The 23,961-nt window shown below is 33.4% G+C and overlaps 1 protein-coding gene across 3 annotated transcripts in view; it reads right to left on the reverse strand.

Annotated features, from left to right (window-relative positions):
* The window catches only part of GLCCI1 (glucocorticoid induced 1), an 80,884-nt gene that overhangs the window by 14,707 nt on the left and 42,216 nt on the right, over window positions 1-23,961 (reverse strand). For 2 of the 3 annotated variants that reach the window (XM_072964936.1, XM_072964938.1), the window contains exons 4-6: window positions 6,657-6,773; window positions 4,183-4,335; window positions 6-216 (exon numbers count right to left, since the gene is read on the reverse strand). In XM_072964936.1, coding sequence (XP_072821037.1) covers window positions 6-216; window positions 4,183-4,335; window positions 6,657-6,773 — 481 coding nt within the window. The remainder of the gene's footprint in view (window positions 1-5; window positions 217-4,182; window positions 4,336-6,656; window positions 6,774-23,961) is intronic. The other variant, XM_072964937.1, reaches the window with a different exon arrangement.

Below are 23,961 nucleotides of genomic sequence, written 5' to 3' on the forward strand. Positions count from 1 at the left end.
CTTACCTTTATCACGATCATAGAGTAAGTCTTCTGTTGAGCAAGGGCTACCATCCTGGGATTCCGGGGGACAGAAGGGGGAGACACAGGGTGAGTGACTGCTGCAGCTACTACTGCGCTCCTGCACGGAGGGGGTCTGCGTGTCAATGCTGCGCGTGCTGCTGCTCCGGTAGTGAGCAGGGAGCGGGGCTCTTCGGCCATCCGGGATATCCAAAGGCTAGAAGAGCAACAATCATTACAGGTCGATGACAGTGCATACACTCCATCCACGTAGAAAGCACATGGAATTTCCTTTGATTTCATATTCCACTTCTATTACCACCATTACTGATTCTTCAGAGAATAAAGATACCAATTTTGTTCTTAATTTCTGCCCCTTACCTTTAGGTTAGCACTTCTCTTACCACTAGTCAAGGACAGGGTCACCTTTCAACACTGTCTCTCTAATGTCCAGCACTGTGTGTGACACACAGCAGACATTTAATAAACATTTGCTGAATGAATTAGTCAAATTGCTCAAGAAATCACTCTGACTTCCTAGATAAGAAAAGTGAAATGTCATATTCCAGGTATGGATTTTTGTTTGTTCACTCTTTCTTATTTTAATTTTTTAGAAGCTAGTAACAGAACTGTATCTTCTATTTCTTTGAAAATTACTCAGAATTTCTAAAAAAGAGGTTTATTCTATTAGTACTCAGTGGGGGATATTGAGATTACTCAGAACAATTCTACAAATTTGGTATCTCACTGAGTAGGACTACTCAAGAATTCTGCTTAGTTCTAATGAATTGTTCTGCATGGCAAAAATAAGAAACAGAAATGAAATTATAATCATAGAATCATATATTTTGGATCTGAGAAGACCCTGGAGCTCATTAGTCCAACGTCTTTACAAATAAAGAACCTACAGTTTAGAGTTCCTGGTGACATGGTCAACTAAATGGCATCAAAGCTTCTGTCCCAGTGGACTCTTTCTACTCTGCTTTTGCTATAAAGATAGATCTTACTCATTTGTGTGCTAATAAAGTAAGGTTAACAAACAAAACTGTATATATTAATCATTTAAAATATTTTTGTTATTATACAGACAAGACCACAATGCTATTTATTTACAACTTATTTTCACTATTTTACTGCTGTTTTTCCGAGCCTTGTCATTTCAGAATTTTCAGAAATACTGTCAGAGGGAAAATGAAGTAAGATTAAATTAAGCAGGATCAAAATGTATCCTTTTCTTCTATAACAAACAAGTTAAATGAAGCCGAAATCTAAAATAAAAACTTCATTTATCCATGCAATGTTGCTAAACCAAAACCATACCATCCTTTACAACCTGACAATGACTATGGTACTATAAAGAAAATATTCAATTATGGAACATTAGCTCATTTTTGTCAGCAAACAGAAAAAGTAAAATTTTCCAATTTAGGAAATAAATTCCCAAAGGAATATTAATTTACTAGGTCAAAAACTAAGAAAATTATTTAAAATTTTTTTCCTCTTCTTAACTAATTTAGGTTTTAATTACAAATCAACACTAAAACTTAAAATGAACGATTCTAAGAATAAATCTCATTGGAGCAATTTTTGGGGGGACAAAATTATATGATAAATGTGTGAGGTTTTCAGAACAACCCATAAAGATCATTTTGGACAATATATGAGGGCTTCATAACAGAGGTCTTTCTTAAAACTGAGATACTTAAGTCAAGGAAAATGTTACCTTAATAAAAGTATCAATACTGGTGATTGGTAAAAGAGTAATGTATCAATTTGTAACTACAAAAGTTTAAGAATTTGAGTTATCTTTCACTGATGTCCTATTGATTGATAAAACACAATCTTTTTTTATTCCCATTTCTGAATCTATAATTGGGTAATATAATAATCAGTTTCCTTAACCAACTTTTTGTTTTGTTGGGGAGGGGGTTCAGAAGAATCCGAATAACAAAACAGATTTTAGATATCTACATATTTATGCAAAGTAATAAAGGGAAGTATGAAGACTTAACACATCGATAGGAAGTTACTGGCAGATTTACTGATGGTGACATTTTGATTTATTAAAACTTTAAGGCACACTTAATCACAAATTTGAAAGTTCTAAAAATTAATATTTTAGTTTTAAGTGTGTAGGTTACCCAAGAGTAATTCTGATAATTCTGAAATGGCTACTATGAGATTAGAAAATGACTTATTTAAAAGCAGAACTACGTTAGTAAGTTTCATCATCTAGCATAGTTTTGCTTGGCAGTTCTTAGAATCAGCAAATATGTGACTGATTATCTCATCTTCAGAAAATTAGGCCACTTTTACTTCCTTACATTACTATTCTTAAATGTTACTTAATGTATGAAGGAAACATTTTAATAGTAAACAATTAAGAGGTGGCACAATTTCAAAAGGGTTTCTTTTTGGCCTAATAAACATAACATAAAAATTTAACATGAAATGTCTAGGGAGAATAAAATGGTACAACCTTTTGAAAGGGTAATTTTAGCAATATTCATCAAAATTTAAAACGTGTACATGCTTTGACCCAGCAATTTCACTGCCAGGAAATTGTTTGCAAGGGTACAGTATGTTTTCTAAAGCACTGCTTGTCATGATAAAAACAGAAAACAATCTAAATGCCTATCAGTAGGTGACTTTTAAATTATGGCACATTCATACAGTGCTTTCAGTATGTATTAGTATACACACATATACTGGGAAGGATATACAATAAACTATGATTAATGTTTATATCTGCTAAACAGTATTGAGAGTTGGAAAAAAGCCTTTTAAATTTTATAAACATAAAATTGAACTGTGTGGACTGCGAGATTAAATCAGTTTTAAAAACTACACATTATTTGAAAGAATCAGATATACATTTGACATAAATCATATTTTAGCTCCAAAAAACCGTTAGAGAGATAATTTAGCCATAGGTGACTTGATAGTTTCTTTTGTTGAGTATACCTTTAAAAATGTGGTCAAATATATGTTCATATGAAGGAGTGTCTAGATTTCTTTTCCAAGACAGAGGTAATTTATAAAGTATTTTTTATTAATTCATAATGGATCAAAGACCTAAGGATAAGAGAAAGCTAAAACTATAAAACTCAGAGAAGAAAAGACAAGAATAAATCATTGTGGCCTCACATTTAGCAATGGTTTCTTAGATACAACTCAAAAGAAAATGAGAAGTGAAAAGACAACCTACAGAATGGGAGATATTCTTAAATCATATATTTAATAAGGGACTTCTATCTAGAAAATGAAGAATTTTATAAAAACCTTTTATAATTCAGTACTAAAAAGACAATTTTTAATTGGGCAAAGGATCTAAACAGACAATTTTCCGAAGAAGATATATAAATGGCCAATAGCACACAAAAAGATGCTTAACATCATCTGCCATTAGGAAATGCTCTCAACACCCACTGGAATGGCTATAATAAAAAAGCAGATAATTGCAAGTGCTGGTGAAGATGGAGAAATTGGAACCTTCATATACTGCTGGTGGGGATGTAAAATGATTTAGTGCAGCCACTTTGGGAAACAGTCTGGCAGTTTCTCAAAAGGTTAAACTATGAGTTACTTTACTAGCAAATTCCACTCCTAGGTATATACCCAAGAGAAATGAAAACATTATGTTCACATGAATACCTGTATATGAACTTCATAGCAGCATTATTCATAATAGCCAAAAAGTAGAAACAATACAAATGTTCATCAATTTATGACAATAAAATCTATACGATTGAGTATTACTTTTCAATAAAAAGGAATGTAGTACTAATACACATTACAATATAGGTAAGCCTTAAAACATGATGCTGAGTGAAAAAAGCCAGTTACAAAAGGTCTCATATTGCATGACTGCATTTATATGAAATGTCTAGAACAGGCCAATCCATACACAGAGAAAATAGATTAGTGATTGTCTCACTGGATGACTGCTAAAGGGAACAGAGTTTCTTTCTGGGATGATGAAAAAGCTATAGAGTTGACTGTGGTGTTGGTTGCACAACTCTGTGAATGTACTAAAAACCACTGAATTGCACACTTTAAATGGGTAAATTGTATGGTATGTGAATTATATCTAATAAAGCTATCACCAAAAAAAAAAAAAAGACTTTGAGACAGTTCACAATATTAAAGAAAAAAAGGATTCAAATATCCCATGTAACCTTACCTTGGACACTTCCTCCTTCCCACTATTTTCTTTAATGAATACCTTTTCTAATTCGGGACTTATTCCTTCTACATTGCAGGGCACACGTGAAACAGATGATTTTGGCACTGATATATTTGACAGTGGCATAGGGACTGATCTTGATCCAGTAGCCTACAAAACAGAAGATAAGGTGGTGTCACATTGTTTGTGGCCAGAGAAATTAAGAACTAAAGAGCATGGTAAATCTGAAAATAGAAACTCAATGAGCAGAGTTATTTTGACATTTCAAATACAATATAAATTCAGATATACATACAGCAATTTAGGTTCTAAGATAAGGAAGTAAGGGAAAAATCACAGATTTGAAACAATCCTAGTACAGGAGAAAACTACTGATTTTTATACAATTATATTTAATCATTTCATTAAATTTTCCTATTTTTTATTTACTTTTTTCTTTATTATGAAAATTATAATCATAAACATAATTAAACATAATACATAATGAACACTCAGGTGTACATCTGGCTCCAAAAATTATCAACATTTTCTAACCTTGTTTCATCTAAACATCCACTTTTTTCTGTTCTTGGGAGTATTTTAAAGCACATTCTAGACCTCATATTTCATCTACAAATATTTCAGTATGTATAACAAAAGATAATTATTTTAAAACATAACCACAGTGCCAAAAATTCAATGTAAGTTGGGAACAAATGTATAAGTCTTTTTCATTAAATCATGAAGTCAATTGACATACTGTAAGTGCACTGGGCTCTTACAGGAAAGGTGCTTGAAATAAACACAGTAAGAATAATACATTAATTCTACCAGAAGAAAAAGGAAGACATATGTGAATTTTCTCTTGAAAGTCTGAGGCTTGCTTACCAACTGCATGTTTGTTTTACAGCTTTGATGAGGTATAACTGGCATATAATAAAATCCTCCCATTTTAAGTATGTAGTTCACTGAGTTTTGTAAATATATATAGTCATCCGATTGTTGGTATAATCACCTTTTAGAAACTTCTATCACCCAAAATATTTCTCTAGGACCTCTCTATAGTGAATTCCCACCCCTAATACTTTGTGTCACTTTGCCTTTTTGAGGATTTAACGTAACGAATCATATAGCATGTAGACCTTGGCTCCTGACTTCTTTCACTGAGCAAGTTTCCAAGATTTAACCATCTTGTTGTAAGTATCAGTAGCTCCTTCCTTTTCACTGTTGAATAATATTATGTTGTATGGATGTATGAAATGTTGTTTATCCATTCACCAGTTCATGGTTATTTGTTGGTTTCCATTTTTTGACTCTTAAAAATAGTAACTGCCATGAACACTGATACAGAAATGTTTGGGTGGACATACGTTTTTATTTCTTGTGGACAGATACCAAAGAGTGGAATTCCTGGGCTGTATGGTCAGTGTATGTTTAACTTTTTAAGAAAATGCCAAACTGTTTTCAAGGTGACTGTACCATTTTGTGTCCCATCAGCAATGTGTGGCTGTTCTCGGTGTCCCACATCCTCATCAAGACTTGGTACTGTCAGTATCTTTCATCTTAGCTACCCTATCGTTAGTTTTAATGGTTTAGTTCATTCACTTTGGTTTTCTAAATATCTAATTTTCTAAACAGTATCATATGCAAATAGTGGTAACAATTATTTCTTTTTCTTACTGCTCTCTCTAGAGCCTCTTAGCTACTAGCAAATAATATCAATAATTACAGACATCTATGACTTGATTTTTAACAGAAATGCTTCCAGTATTTTATTGTCAGGATCTCACTACATTTTCAGTTAGTCACATTAGGAAGTGTCTTAATTTTAAATAAGTCCTTAATCACATATGGATACTGAGTTTTGTTCCAGTGTTATTCAGTATCTACTTTGACTTTCTGATGCAACGAACTAATACATTTCCTAATGTTGAATCATTCTTACATTTGTGAAACAACCTTGATTAGATTTTTTGGAGACATTACTTGAGTTTCTTCTGCTCTCCTACTATATTTGATTTACTAAAATTTACATTAACATTTATGAGTAAATTTGGTCTAGAATCGCATTTCCCAAATTTTGTTCCATTTGATACGTTAGTACATGTTTCTGGCGAGGGTGGGGGACAAAAAAACTTGAATCCTCAATTTCTTCATAAGTGAAATAGGGGTAAAATATATAAAGAGATACAGAGATAGATGGGTTAAGGTACTATTAGGGAGATTAAGTAAGATAATGCCCACAGTTACTTAGTAAGTGAATGAGCTAGGATTTCAGCCCAAGCTGGTTATTAATCATCCTTGAGACCACTCCGCTCTATTACATCTGTTATTAAAAGATTATACACATGACTTAAAAAAAAAACTTCTTATAATAATTAAACGTCATAATTTAATAGAGCTAGAGATTTACATTAATTGTTTTTATCCTAAAATGATGGATTCTTCTTTATAAAAGGAATTATTCCAGTCTGAACAAAAAGTTAGCCCACCTGAGTGTGACTGATGGCTATGTGGTTGCCATGGAGCGGTGACTGACGATCTTTCTCCTTACTGTGCCGACTACTCTGTTTACTACGTTGTAGTTGCTGCCTCAGTTTGGCAATCTGCTTTGGGTAGAGGGAAGGAGAAGCAAGAGAACAAAAGTAAATACCAATTTTTAAGTGCCTACTTATTTTATTCTGGATAGTAAAAAAATGAGTTTTTTATCAAATATTTCAAGAAGAGATAGTATTTCACTATGATTTATTCTTCCAAGTTTTAATAAATAAAAACTATTGAAAATAAGAAACAAATACATGCTACAGGTGCTTCACTTATACAATTTAAACAGTGTTGTTGGAAAATACATAGATGAAATTTCCCCAGATTATTTCATATTTTATGTTTGTAACACCAGAAATATCTTCCTCATTAACCACCTTTTGTAAAATGAAAAACTAGTATTTCACATGCTTATTGATTAAAATCAAACCTAATCTGTTAATATAGGGACCATATTAGTTTCTAAGTTCCCATCTTATATAAACAAAATCAATCTCTTTTATCAATTACTAAACACTTTAAAATTCTAAATCCCATGGTGGTGAAGAAAATCAAAACATTTAGGGTGATGTTGTTTAAGGGTACAAACTTGCACCTAGTAGATAAATAAGCCCTGGAGATCTAACGCACAGCATGGTGATGATAATCAACAAAAAGTATTATCAACGCCAAAGTTGCTAAGAGACTGGATGTTAACTGTTCTCACCACAAAAAAGACGTGATACTTATGTGACATGGTAAAGGTGTTAGCTAATTATACTGCAATAAATATAACTAAATCAAACGTTGTATACCTTCAACTTACACAATGTTATGTCAATTACATCTCAATTTTTTGAAAGCCTGGTGGAGGAGATAAATACATCATGAATGCATTCACAAATTTCAATATTCACTTCTTGCTATGTTTTGTCCTCCACAATCCATACACATATAGCAGCAAGAATGACAATATTAAAACACAAATTATACGTCAAAAAATTAGCATTAGTAACTTACTAGTATTTAATATCTTACTATATATTACTCTTAGTCACAACTTTTATTTTACAGTTTTACTTGAGATATAAATGATAAAACATTGTACAAGCTTAAGGTGTCCAACATGTTGACTTGATGCTTTTATTTATTACAAAATGAACATAATTGCATTAGTTATCATCCCATAATTACTATTTCTTTTTTGTAGTGAGAACATTTGAGATTTATTCTCTTAGCAATTTTAAGTGTATAATACATAATTATCAACTATAATCAAAATGCTGTTGTACATTAGATCCCCAGCACTTATTAATCTTATAACTGGAAGTGTGTACCCTTTGACCAACCACGATTTCCTCTTCCCTCCAAGGCCCTAGCAACCACTGCTTTATGCTCTTTTTCTATGAGTTGGGTTTTTCTTAGATCCCTGGAATAAGTGGTATCACACAGTATTTATCTTTCTCTGATTTATTTCACTTAGCATAATGCCCTCAAGGTTTATCCATGTTGTCAGAAAATCGCAGGAATTTCCTTCTTCCTCATTGCTGAATAATATTCATATATATGAGTAATATTCATATATATATGTGTATATATATATATATATATATATACACACACACACACACACTACATCTTCTTTATTCATTTATCCATTAACAGACACTTCACTATTGTCATACAACTTTTAAAATCAAATATAACTTAGAGGTATATTCTCGTAAATGGAATATAACACCCCCCAGGCTTAAGAGAAAAGTCATGCCTACAATATGACTTGGAATTCACTAAACTCCTAATATATTTTAGGTGCTGTAAAATCTGCTTAAAGTGTACTACACCAGGAGTAAAATATTCCTGAGCATTTTTTAAGGGAATCATTAGCAATTTGGGAGAAGTTATTTAATATTGGTATTATTTTCCTTGTAGAAAGATGACATCAGTCATTAACAGGTACTTCTTGAACACCTTCAGGGAGCCCAATTTTATGTTACCTACTAGGCAAAGTGTAAATACAATAAAGTCTGTAAAGTATACTGATTTCCTCAAAGAGATGCTAGCAAAATACTTACCTTGAATAACCATGGCAATAAAAAGCAAAATAGACAGTTGCTATTAAAGCCTATAAATGCTCAAGGGGAAAAGTATATATATTGCTGGGAAAACTTATTTTTACCTGTGGCAAATAGAAGAGAAACAGCATTGAAGAATATTAAGCACCAATACAAGAGAATAACCTTTTCCTTTCTTTTAAGTAACAGCCTTAGACTCTAGTTTTTTAACTCTTTGTAGCTTATGGACATCTTATACAACGTCCTTGAAAAGATATACAAATAAGATTACCTATGTTAACACTTGTGTTCCTTGCTCTCTGTTGAAATGACATCATTTTCTTCTAGTGAACATTAATTTTCATGAGAAAAGGAAGCAAAATTACTAGGTATTCGTTATAAACAAAGACTGATTATATTCTAAGATAAAAGATAACAATTTCAAATTGTACAAATTATTTAATTAGGATAGGGGTATACAATTAAGTGTTTTCTGAATATCAGTGATGTTTTAGTGGTGTTTCAAAACTGGCAAGAGCTTAGAGAAGAGCCCATAATGTCTACAGATTAATCAAGGCAATTTGCACTTTTTCATTTTTAAAATAATCTTTAAAAATAAAAATAATCTGAAAATTGATTAGTCCTCATCACTCTCTATTTAAAGGCCTGTGAGACATCAAAATAAGCCAGAAAAGTTTTTGCTCTAAAGAGCTTTAACAAACTCCGGAAAACAAAAAGCATCTGTGATGGTATATATGTTAGTTTCTCTGCTTAGAATACCAACTTAAACTATGCAACATTATAGTTGCAGCAAAATACTGTTCATCTTTGGAATATAACATTATCCTTTTGTTTACAACTTAGTAGCGATTAGAGTAAAAGGAACATTTCCTAAATATATATACTCAGAACACTACAAATCTTAGTCAAGAACCTTGTGCAATGAAAGCAAAATATAATAAATCCAACTTTGCTTCAGAATACAGGAGGTTCCTGTGTTTTTACACCACCTTCCGAAGAGAGGCAGACTTATAATAACAACTGTAAATATGCTGACCTTCCATAGCTTTTACTTAGAATTTCTCTTCCTTTCCCTTTGATGCCCATGAGCCCATGGTCATCCTAAGCCACCTCTTCTCCCTAACCTCAGTACCAGTAAAGAGTAGACCAAAAGATGTCTCTGGGAGGAAGGGGCAGAGGGAATTATAATTTCCCTCCACCCCACCCCCATCCCAGACATACACCACCCCCATCTCATCCGTAGTTCTGAACCTCTGCCTGAGACAGTCTCTCTAATCAATCCCAAATTCCAATGAATTGCACAGAAGCTCTTGATCCTCACTTTGGTGGGCCTACTCACCCTAGTTACTGTGATGAAATGCCCATACACAACCTTCCTTTACAAAGAGGGAACACAAAGTTATACTGACTGGATTTTTTAAAAACTAAGCTATAGGTGAATTTTATTTGTGTTTCTAAATAAATGCTGTGGCTTTAAGAAAAAAATTAAGAATGGACCTTGAGGTATATCCTAAGTGAAAAAAAAAATCAAAAAAGAAAGCCAAATACTGTATGACCTCACTCATTTGTGGAATCTGAAAACAAACTGATAGAAACAGAGAACAGACTGCTGCTTGGCAGGAGTTGGGTAGAGGGTAGAAAATGGGTGAGGGCTGTCAAAGGGTACAAGCTTTCAGCTATAAAATGAGTAACTTCTGGAGATGTAATGTCCAGCATGAAAACTACAGTTAATAGCACTCTGCTGTGTATTTTGACAGTTGCTAAAAGAACAGATCTTAAAAGTTCTTACTCCACACGCACAAAACTATAACAATGTTAGGTGACGGATATGTTAGCTAACATTCTTGTGGTGATTACTTTGCAATATATACATATATCAAATCACTGTAGATACCTTAAACTCACATAATGTTCTATGTCAATTATATCTCTATAAAGCTGAAATTTAAAAAACTAAGAGGGAAGGTAAGAGGAACCTTCTTTAAACATGAAATGGGTCCTACTAAGCATGAGTGCCAAAGTTTAAAAAAATAACCCTGGGTCACAGCAAAGAAATAAGAATTGTAGAGAAAAGAATTAGCATAAATACAAAGAAATGACTAAAACATTTGAGGAATTAGAAGAAAACTCAGGGACTGGCCCCACTTAAAATCTAAGAACTAGGAACACATTTTATTGTAAATTTTTGGAAACCTGGTAACATTGTCCTTGTTTATTTGCTATTTTTGTCCTATTAGTTTCCCCCACTGTTGTTAACATTTAAAAACAAAATAAAACTAAACCCTTAGCCTCAAAAGACCAGTTGAGTATTTTTGCCTCAGGTACTGAAAGGGAGGGACATATTTCTCAGAGTGAATTCTATTCCATAGTACACCAAGGAAATGAGAAATCTTAAAGAGCTGAGTGGCAGCAGGAAGGGAAACAAACGGGATCCTGGGACTTTCAGAAGATAAGGAAAAACGTGAAGAAAGCTAGATTAAAGCCAGGAAAATGGCCCTTAGCCACTTGCATTTATATGAATTCTCTCAATCATTTTTCAATAAAAACATATAAGATAGGTACTATTATTGTTTCCACTTGATAGGTAAGGACACTGAGGGGTAGAAAGGTTAAATAGCTTGCTGAAAGTCACAAAATCAAGTGGTGAAAAAGGTATTTGAACTTTAGGAAGTGGAATTCCAGAGTCTGCTCTCTTAATCACTATTCTGTATTGCCTAAAGAATTAAGTTAATAATTCACAAGGAGATAAAGAAATATTACAAAAAATGAAGACATACAAATGGGAATGAAAATTTTGACAACCACTGAACTTTAAAAAAAATTACTAAAGATATTAATCCAACTTATTTTTCTAAAAAAAAGCTTAAGAAGTCATGAATCTCAAGTTGTTATTCCCTTTTATATGAAAAAAGAGAATATGTGACAAACTTTAGTGGTTGTGATGATCAATGTCCCAAAAGAAAGGTTCTGCAGTCTAAAAACGAATTTTACATATTATATCCCTCAACAGTATTCAAAGGAATTTAAAATGCAATAGTACGTACTCTAAAATAACACTAAAAGTAAAAATTTTAAACTTCTTTTTGCTTAATATGAATATGTATAATCCATTTTCCTGTTTTTCTTTCAGTTCCAATAGGCAAACCCAATGAAATAATTGCTGTCCATTCAGTCCCATGATACCAAATGCACAGACACAGGCGTATGTATGCACAAGCATGCACTTACAACAAACACACAGATGTGCAAGCACACACATGGACAGGGAGATGTCTCCTGCACGCCCATCACCTTTACATGCCCTCATGCTTGCCCACATGCAGACTCACACAAACCCCCACCCCAGGAACAGAGAGACAGGGACAGATTCATCCCCACAGATATAGTTAGCTTTGGGACAATTTTTATACATATAAAATAGTTTTTAATATAGAAGCATATTTACCAATATGGCAGATGTATCAACAAGCATGATGACAACAATACCAGACTAACATTTAAGAAACAGTTCACAAACTCACTGGATCCCACGGATATATTATATCTATTTTACTGATGAGGAAACACTGTCAAAAATAAATTACCTTTCCCAACATAACACAGCTAATAAATGGCAGACCCAGCCCTTTAGCCTCTAGTTCATAACCTCTTTCTATTACCTACCATTGCTGCTGAAGGTAATACTATGTTAATGTTCACAAATAACTACCAGTCACTATGTATTGGCTCATCATCTCAACCACTTTGCAAAGTAACTTCCTTTCTTAATGTTGGAGATCTTGCAAGATGTGAAATTGCAGTAAAGATGAACAAAAATTTGATGAAGCAATTAACTGACTACATACTAACCTACTGATACATTTCTTACCTTTTTGATAAGCAGTTTGTAAAACCCTAAAAAATTGTTCCTATTGGATCTAATTTTAAATAATGAAAATATTATGGGCCATCTTTATAATTCAATTTAATATGGACTTAGAATTTATTGGATAAATATATGTATTTTAAAAAGGTTTATCACATAATTAAATAAAAATTCTTCAGACTATTGTCTTTCAGTTCCAGGGAAAATATTATTGCAATGATTTTCTTCTAGTATGATAAAACAATTTTTAAAAATACCAAAAGTTAACAGACTATTAGGGCAGAAGGCATACTCTTAGCAAAACTGTAAGAAAACTTTTATTCTTCTCACTTAAAAAAGGAAGATCACAACAACATCTATTAATCACTGTTTGATCAGAAGAAAGAAACTTTCCTAATCATTTCACTTACTGCTCCAGATGGCTCCATCTAAGAAAAACTATCCCAGAGGAGGGCTTACTGGTGAGATAAAGAAGCAGCCCATGATTTTTTCCTTATTTCCAGTAAAGGATTTAATAGTAAGCTCATCTTTTTCAACTTGTCTTTATCAAACCAGAAACAGTATAAAAAAACAAAACAATACAGTAATATTTATATGCTTTCTGGAATGTCACCCTCTGGGGTAGAGTAGGTTTACTTACTGCTTACTATAAAAACAGTGGGTTCTCCAAGCTCTGTTTCTCTCCTGTAATGTGATCTACTGTATGTGCAGACACCCACTTAGGCCCTCCTCTTCACTCCCATGGGACTTGGGGTTCAGGAGTACTAAAGCAAACTTGATAGTCTTGATTCCTGCTGAGCTGTGAGTAATCAAAGCCTCATGCCTTCTGTCAGCATCCATGAAATAATAAAAGGCTAACTTATTATGCTATAAGTAGGAGATAATCAAACCCAAGATATGAGGGAGTATACTTCCTCTTTTGCCTCAAGTGAAGTGAAAATAATTTTAAAGAAACAATTTGGAAAGACTGAGTGTTCCCCATAGATAAGAAGACATGATGGAGTAGAATCCACCTCCCACTCCAAATACTGAAAACGTTGAGCTGGGATGATACAGATTTACTGTTGTATTTAGAATCAGCCTAAACTCTCAGACATTAACCGGATTAAAAAATGTATAAACTTCCCAGGAACCATTTGGGAAATTTGACAGTGAGAGTTACTGGAGGGTTGTCGTATGTCCCACTTAAGAAGACCACCTAAAAGGGTAAGTAGAGCTCAGCAGCTGAGAAACAATATTACTTCTAGAATTCTAGAGGCTAAGGAAAAGAGTTAAGATAGAACTGTAGGTCAGAAATGTGCAGCAACAAGGGATGTTCAAAGAACTCATGAAACTACTCTACAAAAAAAAGGAAGTTTTAAAAATTTGTCAAGCCCAGGTAATGGAAAGGTATCTTATAACAGTACTATCAAGCAGGAACATTTCTATTCCCCTAACCTCTCCCTCTCCTTTGACCTCCAACTCCAGAGGGAATAGAAAACGTAGCTATGGAGTTAGGAAGGAGGTAAGCAAGAAAGGGAAAAGGAGCCTCCAGGACCCCTTACCCATGAAGTCACTCAGCTGTAGTACGCCCTAGTCAGAAGAGGAGTTGTTGTAACCATAAAAGAAGTTGCCACCTCTAAGTGTTGTAAAAGATCGGGAAGTATGCTCACTTAAAGGGACCACAGGAGTTTAAGACATTCTAGTTTTGCACCATAGGGAAGAGACGAACTTCTCTCACTGTATAAGGATAGTGGGAGTTAATATAAGTCCTCTGTGATTATCCTTTAAAGTCTTAGTTGCTTTTCCTAATATATAATTGAGTGTTTTAAGAAGTAGACTGTATCTACTGTTTATTTTGAAATGCCAGATGCTGTACACAATATTGAGCATGCAGCCTTATTCATTTGATGCTATACTATGAAAAGAAGCAGTGCCACTAAAGGCTGACACTGTATGCTAAACAGTATCTTTAAATTTACCTTTTTTCTCTTTTACCTCTATTAAACATATACAAATCAAGTACCATGAAAGCAGTAAGTATTAATTAAATCCTTACTTTGCTTAGCAGACGTCTTAAACTGTAGTTATGCTTCATAAATTAATTTAACATTGTGTTACCAGACAGAGAACCACATATCTAACCAATGGAAAAGTACACTTATGCACTTGTTTAGTCTGTAAAATAAAAAAGGTGGGGTTAACAACTCTCTAGTAAACAGAATTCAATGAGGGAAAGTAAATCTTTTCACAGAAGAAAATGATGTCTCACGTGGATTCATTTCCTTAACATGGACACAACCCATAACCTCACTGTATGCTGGTATCAATTAGTTTCTGAAAAATGTGTTGATAGTCTGATTCGCAGCTTTTTGTAGGTAATCTGCTTTTTTTTTTCCTAACTGCAGTGAAGTGTGTGAGTGAGAGTGTGTGTGTCCTTGATCTACAATTCACTATACCCAAGGTGGACATTTTTTTTTTTCCTATTTATCCTCCTTGGAATTAGTGGGCTTTTTCAATCTGAAGACATTATCATTCTCCAAATCTAGCATATTTTCAACCTTTAAGAAATATCTCTTCCCTGATGCTTATTATTCTTACCTTCTGGAACTCCTTACTCAAAGTCTATTTTCCATGTTCTTAATTTGTTTTCATGTTTTCAACCTCTATCTTTTTTCCTATATTTTAGATGATTTGCTCATCCAGACTTTCAGTTCTCAGGTAAGATTTCTGATACACTGATTCTCTCTTCTGCTGTGTCAATTTAATCCATCAAAGAGTTTTTAATTTTTAATTTTACCAACTTTTATTATTCACAAGACTTGCAAGGGTCCTTTATCATTCTGCCTGTTCTTAATTACTCCTGTTCTCGTTGCAAGTTAGTATTTCGTTTGAAATTCTTAAACATTGTAAGTTCTTTTTTGGGGATTCTGTTCTGAATTCTTATTTTCTCACATGTAAATGATCCTATTTAATGTATCTGCTCTCTCTTATGACAACAGATTTCCTTGCATGCCCTAAAATCCTTGCTTGAGCTCTCCATATGTGGGAGTTTTATCCCCTGTGAGTTTCTACTGCCATATCGTTTCATGGTTGCTCAGACCAGCACCCTAGAGTTGCATAGCTTCAAAGCAAGTCTTAAATTAGGTTGACTGGGCTTTTAGTCCCACATGGGTAGAGAGCTCAATTCCAGATGCCACATCCACACACAGCATGTTGTTACTATTTCCATTTTTGCAAAGCTGCCTCTCTGGCCTAAAAGAACACCAACAGAGTCAGGTGGAGTTATTTCGGGTCTAATTCTACTGCCTAGAAACATGGTCCTAGTTTCCTGCTTTATGAAGACAACCTAGTTCCAATCTCTCACCATTTGCAAGACACATTTGACTCTCTTAAAATGTGTAAGGATCTATACTCCTAAATTTTGCTTAACTCACAGAAACCTGGCCAACATGATCCAGGTTTTTGTGAATCAGATAGCATCAACATCCACTCATAACTAAGGGTTTCCCTTCTATTCATAGTTGGCAGGGGTTTTCCTTGTCTTAAATGTAGCTAAAATATACTTATATATTTCTTTGAAAATTTTTCACATTGTATTCCTATAAACTTGGAGCAAAGTGGAGGCAGATTATATATAGGTGCTTTCATTGACATTTTAATCAGAAATCTGGATGTAAATTATCTGAGGTGGAGAGCATGCGTGTGACTCAAAGGAGAATGGATATGGTACAGCTGAATTTGATCCCATGACAAGGAAGCAGGTCAAATGTTCTTTTTTTAAAAAAAACACTGAATTTAAGTAGCATATAACTTTAAAAAATATTACTCTTTCAATAATAATTTTGGTTTTCGTAATTTCCTCAAATTCCAATTCTGTCATCTATTACAACTATTATTATTCTCACTTTCAGTTTTCACCTACGTACTCATCATTTTTCCAGCCTCAGTTATACATCATATAGAATTTAGTATCTACCATGGACATACCATGGAAAACCCACTAGTCTTTTACATCTATTCTTTTTTTTTCATCTTTACTGAATAATACTTTACATCCCCTTCATACATTGTAAGGGTAAAATTCAGTAAGTTGTAATCACTTTGTAGAGTTGTACAAAATAATCACAAATGCAGTTTTAGGACTTTGTCATCACACTCTAAATTTGCTTTGAGTCTGTTTGTAGCCAGCTGCCACTCCCCTGGGCCCACTCACTTACTTGCTGTATGCAACCACTAATGGGCTTTTTTTTTCCTCTATAGATTTTCCTTCTGGTATTTCAATATAAATGAAACCATATAATATGTGGTTTTATTCATCTGGCTTCTTTCACTTTGCAGGGATTGGCAAGCTGTAGTCTTCAGGCCAAATCTAGCAGGTCACATGCTTTTGTAAATATAATTTATCGGAACATAACCATGTCCACCCCCTACTGTCCACGGCAGCTTTCACACTACAGCAGTGGCACTCAGTAGCTGCATCAGAGGCTATATGGCCCACAAACCATAAAATATTTGCTATCTGGCTTTTTACAGAAAAAAGTTTACTGACCCGTGACTTAGGAAAATGTTTTTTAAGTTCATTCATATTGTAGCATGTATCAGTATTCAGCGTAGTGTTCCTTTTTACTGTTGAATAGTATGCCATTGCATGAATTCACATTTTATTTGTCCATTTACCAAATGATGGATATTTCTGTAATTTTAGCTTTTATTATTATGAACAACTATGTTATGTTTGTGTACATGTTTCAATGTAGCCATGTGTTTCCATTTTTCTTATACAGATTCCTAGGAATAGAATTGCTAGGTTATATGCTAAGTTTCTGATTAACCTTTAAGAAAACTGTCAAACCATTTTCCAAAAGTCACTGTCATTTTATATTTCTAACATTTGAGGGTTCCAGATTCTTTTCATTCTTGTCAATATTCAGCATTATCTGCCACTTAGATTACAGTGATTGTGGTAGTAGGTGTGTATTTCATGGTTTAAATTTGCATTTGCCTAATGTTCAACGATGAACACCTTTTCATGTCATTTGCCATCCAAATATCAAACTGTCTTACCTATTTTTAAGTAGGTTGTCTTCTTATTGATTTGTTCTTTATATATTCTGGATATAAGCCCTATATCAGATATGACTTGCCAATATTTTTTCAGTCTGAGGCTTGTCTTTTCATTCTTTTAGTGGCATAGTATAAATGTTCATTTTAATAAAGTTCAGAATTTTTTTTCTTTTATGGCCTTACTCCTGGTATTGTATCTAAGAATGCCTTGTAAGTCAAGGTCTTCTAGAAGTTCTATAATTTTAGAGCTTATATTTAATAAGACTATGATGCATTTTGACTTAATTTTTCTCTATGGTGAGAGTAAAGGACTTAAGTTTTTTTCTTACATATAATTATTCTAGCATCAGTTGTTAAAAACACTGTCCTTTTCAACTCCTTTGAGTTGTGTTGGCAGTTATGTCAAAAATCAACTGACCATAAAATATAAGGGTTTATTCCTGGATTCACAATTTTGATCCATTTATATAATATATTTCTTTATGCTAATATTCTGTCAACTGCATTAATGTTTATTTATAAGAAGTATTGAAATTGTATAATGTGAGTCCTCCAAATTTTTTCCTGGTTTTCAAAATTATTTTTGGCCATTCCTTGGCCCTTTGCATTTCCACATCAATTTTAGGGCTAGCTTGTCAATTCTACCAAAAACAAAAACCTTAGGATTTTAACAGGGATTATACTGAGTCAATTTGGAGAGAATTACCATCTAAATAATATTAAGTCTTCCAATTCATGAACAAAATAAGCCTTTCCATTTATTTAAACCTTCTTTGATTTTGTCCTGCAACATTTTTGTCATTTTCAGTGTACAAATCTTGCGCTGCTTTTGGTTAAATTTATTCCTAAGTATTTTAATATTTTTGATACTACTGTAATAAATTGCTTTCTTATTTTGGGGACTGTTCGTATCAAACGTCTAGGCAAACACTTGATTTCTGTATGTTGATCTTTTTTCCTTCAACCTTGCTGAACTTGTGTATTGATTCTAGTAATATATTTGTATATTCCCTGGGAATTTCTACATATCGTATCATATGTCTGTGAATAAAGGCAGTTTTACCACTTCCTTTACAATCTCGATATCTTTTATTTATTCTAGCCTGATGGCACTGACTAGAACCTCCTGTGCAATACTGAAGTGGTGACAAGGTGACGGTGGGCATCATTGCCTTATTCCTGATCTTAGGTGGGAAGTATTCTGGCTTTCACCATTGCATATGATGTTATCTGCAGGTTTTTCATAAATCATAAATTTATCAGGCAGAGAAAATTCCCTTTTATTCCTGGTTTGTTGAGAGTTTTTTTTTTTTTTATCATGAATGAGTGCTGAAGTTTGGTAAATGCTTTCTCTGACTCTACTGAGATAATTACGTGATTTTGTTCTGTATTTTATATGTACTGTATTACATTAATTGAATTTTGGATCTTAAACCAACTTTTCATTTCTGGAACAAATCCCACTTTCTCTTGGTGTATAATCTGTTTTATAAGTTGCTGGATTTGGTTTGCTAATATTTCTGTTAGGATTTTTGCATCTATATTCAAGAGAGATATTGTTCTGAAATTGTATTTTCTTGAGATGTCTCTGACTTTGAAATCAGATAAATCTGCACTGATAAAATGAGGAAATGAAAATGAATTCAGAAGTGTTCCCTTTTCTTCTATTTTTGAAAGAGTTTGTGAAAGACTAAAATTATTTCTTCTTTGAATATTTGATAGAATTCACCAAATCCAACCCTGGGATTTTCATTGTGGGAAGGTTTTTAATTACTCATTCAATTTCTTTACTTGTTACAAGTCTATCTGTACTTTCTAATTGTTCTTAAATCAGTTTTGGCAATTTGCTTCTTTCTATTAGTGTATCTTTCTAGAATTTTATCCATTTCATTTTATTTTCTAAATTGATGACAATAACTTTGATCATAGTATTCTCTATAACACTTTTAAGTTCTGGTAAGGTTGGTAGTAATGTCACCCCTTTCACTGCTGATTTTAGTAATCTGTGTCTCTTTTTCTTGGTCAAAGTTTTATAAACTTTGATCTTTTCAAAGGACCAACTTTCAGTTTCATTAATTTTTCTCTAGTATTCTTCTATTTCATTGGTTTCTGCTATATTCTTTCTTATATCTATCCTCTGGTTGCTTTTGGTCTGGTTTGCTTTTCTCTTTCTAGTTGCTTAAGATGGAAGCTTTAGTACTGATTTCAGAATTTTCTCCTCTTCTTTTTTATATGCTTAAGGTATAAATTTTCCTTGAAACATTGCTTTAGCTTGTACCATAAATTCTAAGCTATCTTTTTGCTTTCATTCATTTATAAATATTTTAAAATTTCCCTTGCATTATATTAGGTAAGTATTTTTCAATTGACAAACATTTGGAGCTTTTAAAGATTAATTTCTGTTATATGACTTCAACCTTTTATAATACATTGAGACTTGTTTTATGGCTCAGCATATGGTCTAATCCAGAAAATGCTTCACACGTGTTTGAAAAGAATGTGTATCCTACAGTCACTGAGTAGAGTTTTCTACATACATCTGTTAGGTCAAGTTGATGGATGAATATTGTTGAAGTCTTCTATTTCCTTGCTCATTTTCTATCCAGCTGATTGTTCTACCAAGTATTGAGAATAGGGTGTTGAAATCTCCAATTTCAGAAACTGAATTCATCTTCTACAGTGTTGCTTCATGCCTTTCAGACTGTTGTTAGATGTACACACATTTTTTGACTGCTGTATCTTCCTGATGTATTCATTAATCATTATGAAATGTCTGTATTTGTCTTCAGTAATACTTCTTGTCTTAAGGTCATTATTGTCTGATGATTTTTCTTATCATCGCTGTTTTCATTGTGTATCTTTTCCCATCTTTTTACTTTCAACCTATTTGTGTCTTTGAATGTAAGGTGTGCTTCTTATAGACAGCATATAGCTGAGTGTTGCTTTTTTATACAGTTTGACAATCTCTGCCTTTTAAATAGGACTTCCATTCTGTTCACATTTAATGTAATTATTTATATGGTTGGATTTCCTCCTGACATTCTGATGTTTTTCTATTTGTGTAACATGTTATTTTATTCCTCTCTTCCTCCTTTGCTACTTTTGTGTGTGTGTGTGGCTTTTTTTTTTTTAGTATACCATTTTAATCCCTTTCTGATTTTTTAAATTTTCTATTTTTTAGAGTTATTTTGTTAGCAACTGCTCTAGGGATTATAATAGATATTTTAATTGATCACAATCTGCTTCAAAATAATACTTAATTCCAGTAAAATAGAGATTACACTACAAAATATGTCTTTTCCCTGGCCCTCTTTTGTGTTATTATTGTCATATATATTTCATGTGTATATGTCATGTGTTAAGATGAGAACTGTTATAATTATTGTTTTATATAATCTTATGTGTTTAAAATACGTAGAAAAATAAGAAAAATGCATGTATAGACTCTTTCATATTTACCCACATATTTGCCATACTCAACACTCTTCAATTCTTCCTATGGTTTTGAAATAAACTGGAGTTATTTCCTTTCAGGATAACAGACAGTTTAGTAGCAGGGAATTCTCTCAGTCTTTGTTTACCTAGGAATACTGTATTTCATCTTTATTTTAAAAGAATACTTGGTTGATTTTTTTTCTTTTAGCACTTTGAATATGTCATACTTTATGGTTTCCACTGTTTCTGATGAAAAATCAGCCATTAAAACTATCATTGGTCCCGTGTGTATAAGCAGTCATTTTCTTCTTCTGGCTTTCAAGGTTTCTTCTTATCCTTTGGCTTTCAATAGTTTAACTTTGATGTTGTCCATGTGTGGGTCTCTGTGTTTTCCTACTTGGGGTTTGCTGAGCTTCTCGAATCTACAGATTGTTTTTCATTAAATCTGGAAAGTTTTCTGCCATTATTTCTTCAAATACTTTTAAATTCCTCTCCTCTCTTCCTCTTTCTTCCTCTCCCCCTTTCCCGTCTCCTGGGTTTCCCATCGTGTGTGTGTGTGTGTGTGTGTGTGTGTGTGTGTGTGTATGTGTATTTACATACATGTAAATATAAATTAGTACTTCCTCACAAGCCTCTGAGGCTCTTTTGACTTTTCTTCAATCTTTCTCTCTCTGACCTTTCAGGGTATATAAATTTTATTGACCTATATTCAAATTCACCAATTCTTCTCAAATCTTCTATTTGAGCTCATGTAGTGAATTTTTAGTTACTATACTTTTTAACCTAAGGGTCTGTGTTTATATCATTTTAATAATAATTAGCTCTCTGTAGAAATTCTTTACTCATTCAGTCACTGTTGTCCTCCTGCCCTTTAATGCTTTAAACATGGTTTCCTTTAATTCTCTGAACATACTTACAATAGCTGCTTTGATGTTTTAGTCTGCTAAATCCAACATATGGAGACACTTAGGTACAGTTTCTACTGGCTGCTTTTGTTCTTAAATATGAGTCGTCCTTTGTTTCTTTGCCTATCTCTAAATTTTTTGTTGAATGTTGGACATTATACTGTAGCAACTCTAGATTCAGATTTTCTCTGAGGGTGGTTGATGGATCAAAAAAAGTGTTTTCTCCATGGTGTGCAGCCACTGATAACTCTAGTCTATTTCTCCTCTTTTTCTTTCTAAGGCTGGCTTTTTGAGATCTTTTTAAGCTGATCTCATATCACCTTAGTATTCAGCCAAAAACTATTCAGAAATTTTATTCAAACATCTAAACCCAGTTAAGTTTCTGCTCCCAGGATAGGATGTGTGTGTGGAATGAGGAATGTATTCAAAGTTTGGGGCTTTTAGAATTTGGCCCCAGATTTTATTACCACTAGGCCTGCTTGAATCTCCTCTCTAGAAACTCTAAGGCTTCACTGACCAGTGATGCATGGGTGACTTGGACCCACTTCATTTCCTGTTGGGCATGTCCACAGCCTCCAGTCAACACAGGATATGTGGTAAACTTATCAAGCCCCCATGATTGTCTTACCTCCTAGAACTCTCCATAAAATCTTTCAACTCCATGAGTTTCTTGCCTGCCCCAAATTAGACCAGTACCTCAGACTAGCAGAGCCATTGGCCCTTCCTGGTTTGCAACTAAGACTACAGTCTTAATCTACAGCACTCCTTTAGTGAGTGTTCTCTCTCTAGCAGGGGCAGCAAAGCTTATGGTTTTCAAGGCCTGCCCCATCCTGGCTGAAAAACCACACCAACAAAGTTGGGGATGAAGAAAAGGGAAAGCGGCATAGCACCAGATAAGAACATCACAAACTTGTGTTATTCTTACCCTGACTTCAGAATTTTTTATGAATAAAGCTTCTCAATTTGTTTGGTTGAATTCCAGAGTGATGAATTAGTTATTCTGACAGTTTTGTCCAGCTGTATGGTTGCTTTGTGGGGAGAGCAATTTAATCTCTCCTCAGTCATGTCAGCGATTCCTCTTTTAATGGTGCATATTATGTGTTGCTATAGTCCCATGTTCGACAATACCAAATCTTGGCTCTAACTTTAAGAATGTATTTACCTCTGAGATAAAAGTACAAATTTATTTTTTTGTTATTCAAAAATATGCATATGGGTTTGTGTGTAGGGTAGATAGCAATTGAGGATTTCTCTACATAAATAATATAAAGAAGATAACTAAAAATGTAATAGTCATGGGCAAAGTCATGCTAATAGACTACTGTATCTATTCAGTCCAGACACCACAGTATATGAGAGTTAGTGATAACCCTAGTATATGAAAATGATACTAAAAGACATGGAAACTATGGCCTATGAAATATATTTGAGAGAAATGTCAGTGTTTACCCTGGAGGAAAATGATATATTGCAAGCCTTTCAAATATTTAAAGCAGACTTAATATTGATACAGAGGGCAAAGTCAAAACTTAGAGGTATAATTTTGAATTCGATATACAAATGAATTATTTAACAACTTAAGCTAAAACAATTGAACTGGTTTGGTTCTCCTGCCAAGTGATGAGTTTTTCTTACTAAGAATGACTGTAATAATCTAGATGAGCATCTTTCTGAGTGTTTATATAGGAGATGAGCTAGATGACCTTTCAACTCTTAAGTTTCTGTAATTTTATTTATTTTTTGTGGGGGGAAGAAGTAATTAGTATAGAGAGGTACAGGGGATTGAACCCAGGACCTCATGCGTGCTAAACATGCACTCTACCACTGAGCTATATACCCTCCCCCTAAGTTTCTGTAATTCTATAAAAAACAAGTAAGAATTTAGACAGATAAAAGATAACACTGTCAGGAAAAATAACCCCAAATATACATAAAAACTATTATAATT

Source organism: Vicugna pacos, chromosome 7 (assembly GCF_048564905.1).
Source record: "Vicugna pacos chromosome 7, VicPac4, whole genome shotgun sequence".
NCBI classification, from domain to species: Eukaryota; Metazoa; Chordata; class Mammalia; order Artiodactyla; family Camelidae; genus Vicugna; species Vicugna pacos.